The sequence below is a fragment of the Tupaia chinensis genome, unplaced genomic scaffold (assembly GCF_000334495.1).
Source record: "Tupaia chinensis unplaced genomic scaffold, TupChi_1.0 Scaffold000273_1, whole genome shotgun sequence".
Taxonomy (NCBI): Eukaryota; Metazoa; Chordata; class Mammalia; order Scandentia; family Tupaiidae; genus Tupaia; species Tupaia belangeri.
This window is the reverse complement of record NW_006159755.1, coordinates 1,063,428-1,066,497: the sequence shown is the minus strand read 5'-3', so window position 1 is coordinate 1,066,497 and position 3,070 is coordinate 1,063,428. Positions and strand designations below refer to the sequence as shown.

Genomic DNA, 3,070 nt, shown 5'->3' with positions numbered 1-3,070 from the left:
CCGCACCAGAGAGCACTGAGCCCGCCCGGCGTCCTAGAACCCACAGCCCCGCCAGCCCCATGCCAACCCCATGCCAGCCCATGGGCGGCAACCACTCCACCCCCTCGCCTGGGCTGTCGCAGGAGGCGTGGCCAGGCGCGACGCGCAACCGCAGGACCCTGCAAAAGGCCGGGCTTCACCGGCGCCCAGCCCCCGACAAGCAGCCTCCACTGCGCAGGCGTGAGCAGCCCGGCGCCGAAACCAGGCTTCCGAGCCTCTAGGCTCTTTTGCGTTAGGGGCTGGGCCTCTGATGCAATCACAATTGGGGCGGAGCTTTCAGTGGTCACGCAGCAAATTTGCATAAAAGGATGGGGTCCCGCAGTCTTGATAGCCCTAATTAACGTATCGGTGCAGTGCTTACGTTCTTAACCAAAAGCGAGGGGCGGGAGACGACAGTGTCAGGAGCCTGTGTGGTATAAAACACGTTTATTTCACCTTCAACAAGGGCCCCTGCATTGCAGCTGCTTTACATCTGATTTGCATCTTACGTACGGTTCGTAGTAAGTACGGTCTGGTTCAGCCAAACCCACTGGGCGTGCGCCGTAGCTGTATCCCTCCGAGAGGTTTCCGGTAGCAGCGCGTGACCAGAACAGGTCTAGAGCGAACCTCTGCTCAGAACAGCACGAGAAGTTCCATCCTCTTTGCTACTTCCGGTCCTCCCGGATGTCCAATGGAGCAGTTCCCCGGAAGTGACGCACACAGAAGAATCCTTTTTCCGGTTCCGGCGTAGGGAGCGCGCGTGCGGCGACATGAAACTGCTCACCCACAATCTGCTTAGCTCGCACGTGCGAGGGGTGGGGCCCCGTGGCTTCCCCCTGCGCCTCCAGGTACCGGCCGGGGGTCTCTGACCCCTCTCTCAAGTGGGATAGGGGAACCAGGGTCCGGTCTTTACCTTAACTAAGCTTCTCCGCCCCGCAGGCCACCGAGGTTCGCATCAATCCTGTAGAGTTCAACCCGGAGTTCGTGGCGCGTATGATACCCAAGGTGGAGTGGGCGGCGCTTCTGGAGGCGGCAGATACCGTGAGGACCCTCCCCCAGCCCGTGTTCATCCCGGGGGATGGGAAGGCGCGGGCTCTTCGGGTCTGCTGGCCGGAGGGGTGGGGTCTGGGATGGCCAGAGGTGATTCAAGCCTCTTGCCCACAGTTGCATTTGGTCGAGGTACCCCAGGGGCCGATTCAGGACTACGAACATGACGAGAACTTTCTGAGGAAGATGCACCATGTGCTGCTGGAGGTGAGAGCTGGTCCGTCACTCGCCCTCCTGGCCACTGGCCTCTCACACCGAGGCTCCCAGTGCTCAGCTGTGTTCTCCCTGTGCTCATCCCAACCCCCCCACAGGTGGACGTGGTGGAGGGCACCCTGCAGTGCCCGGAGTCTGGACGTCTGTTCCCCATCAGCCGCGGGATCCCCAACATGCTGCTGAATGATGAGGAAACCGAATCTTAAGCATCCCAGCTCCAGTCTTCATTGTGTGACTGCATGTCTTTCTTCATGTATATCTTGTGTGTACGTGTTCTGCCATGTGAATCCCCGACCCTTGACCCAGCGACACACAGAACATGGTGTTCTTGAGCTCGATAGTATATATTTTTTTTCTCATTAAAGGTTCAAAACCAAAAGCGGTTTCTCTTTGCAGCAAATATACATTAAAATAGAGTCTCTGTACAGCCAAGGGCTCTGGGCCCTGGCTTGCCCCATGTCCCTGCGCCTCCCTGGCCAAACCCAAAAATAAATATAGTGTTATTGCTCTGCAGGGCATAGAGGCAGTGCTCTCCCTCCCCCCTGAGGAGGCTGGGTGGGAGCTAGGGGGCCCTGGCCACCCCAGGGGTCCAGGGGCTGGAGCCTGCTTGGAGTTATTGCTTCAAGGGGGGGCATTAATGCCCAATGCAAACGATGAGGAGAGGAGCGAAGGGGGCAGGGGCCTTTGCTCTCCAAGTCCTCCTCTACTCTTGAGAGGGGATCGGATTAAGCAGCAGCAAAAGCATCACCCACTGGGAGACTATGGCCTCCATCCCCTTCCCTCCCTGAGATCAGGCTTCTGCCTCCCACACATCCCCTGCAGCCCCCTATGGCTTCCGCAAGGCCCCCTACACTCTGGGGGCACATTATGGCTTGCAAGGGGCAGCACTGCCCAGAGCCTGGGCTCACACTTTCCCCAGCTTCTGATACCCCCTGGGTCGGGGGAGGAGAGGGCATGGGGCCTGCTCCCAGGGGCTGATGGCATTGCCCTGGCCCTGCCAGCAGGTTGTGGCACTGCCCAGACCCCAGCTCTGCCCCCTTGGGGCTAACCCCATGCTGGGCAGATCCTGCCAGCACCCCCACCCACCCCACCCCTTGCCTCAGTCCATCATGGCCTCAAGCATCTCCAAGAATAGCTTGTGCATGGGCACCTTGCCCTCCAGCTTCACCCCATAGAAATGGGCCAGCACTTTGCCCGCTGTCTGGCGAAGGAGTGGTAGGGTGAGCAACAGCATCCCTGCCCGCCGCCGTTCAGCACCTCCTCCAGGGCCAGCCCGGCCAGCTTCGTACTCCAGCAGGGCCTCGTGCAGGGCTTCTCGCAGCTGCTCTACAGCCTCAGCATCTTCAATGTGCACAGAGTCTGCAAGGAGAGGAGAGAGAACTGTTGACCTGGGCCATCTTTGAAAAGGGCAGAACCCACACGTGCTTGGGCACTGCCACACAGGCCTGAGGAGTAGCCAGACGTGGATTTGCTGATTGGCTGACTTGAGGGGCACCTCACAATGCTCCTGCCCATGAGCCAGCTCCCACTCTTGAATTTCCCAAAACCCCTCCTACTGAACTGTTCATCTTTCCATGTCAGCATGGCACTAGGGCTCAAAATCCTGTGTACATTTTGGAGCCTGCCCTTGGCTCACTTTGTGACTTCCAACAAGTCATTGTTCTTCCTAAGCCTCAGTTTTCCTTGTCTGCAAAATGGGACTGTACCACCAACTGAAGAGTTAAAAGTGAAAGGCCTACGGAGAGGCCTGCCAGTACCTGCCCCAGACTCACCTGAATTGTGAAGGGCCAGG

General features: G+C 58.8%; 2 protein-coding genes across 2 annotated transcripts in view; one reads left to right on the top strand and one right to left on the bottom strand.

Annotated features, from left to right (window-relative positions):
• The first annotated feature begins 559 nt into the window (after positions 1–559).
• On the top strand, positions 560–1,657 carry TRMT112 (tRNA methyltransferase activator subunit 11-2). Its single transcript, XM_006149838.3, has 4 exons — positions 560–866; positions 958–1,059; positions 1,183–1,272; positions 1,377–1,657. The coding sequence occupies exons 1-4, from the start codon at positions 789–791 to the stop codon at positions 1,482–1,484; spliced, it is 378 nt and encodes a 125-aa protein (XP_006149900.1). The 5' UTR covers positions 560–788; the 3' UTR covers positions 1,485–1,657.
• The window catches only part of ESRRA (estrogen related receptor alpha), a gene marked incomplete in the record, with an annotated part of 11,927 nt that continues 10,468 nt past the window's right edge, over positions 1,612–3,070 (bottom strand). Inside the window, 1 exon segment of the mRNA XM_014588340.2 lies at positions 1,612–2,637. Within this exon segment, the coding sequence (XP_014443826.1) occupies positions 2,378–2,637 (260 nt within the window).

Excerpts from the sequence above, each read along its gene's own strand:
- TRMT112 (XM_006149838.3), top strand. The coding sequence starts at position 789 with ATGAAACTGCTCACCCACAATCTGCTTAGCTCGCACGTGCGAGGGGTG. Across the intron at positions 1,060-1,182 it reads TTCTGGAGGCGGCAGATACC|TTGCATTTGGTCGAGGTACC; the intron begins GTGAGGACCCTC and ends TCTTGCCCACAG. Across the intron at positions 1,273-1,376 it reads TGCACCATGTGCTGCTGGAG|GTGGACGTGGTGGAGGGCAC; the intron begins GTGAGAGCTGGT and ends ACCCCCCCACAG.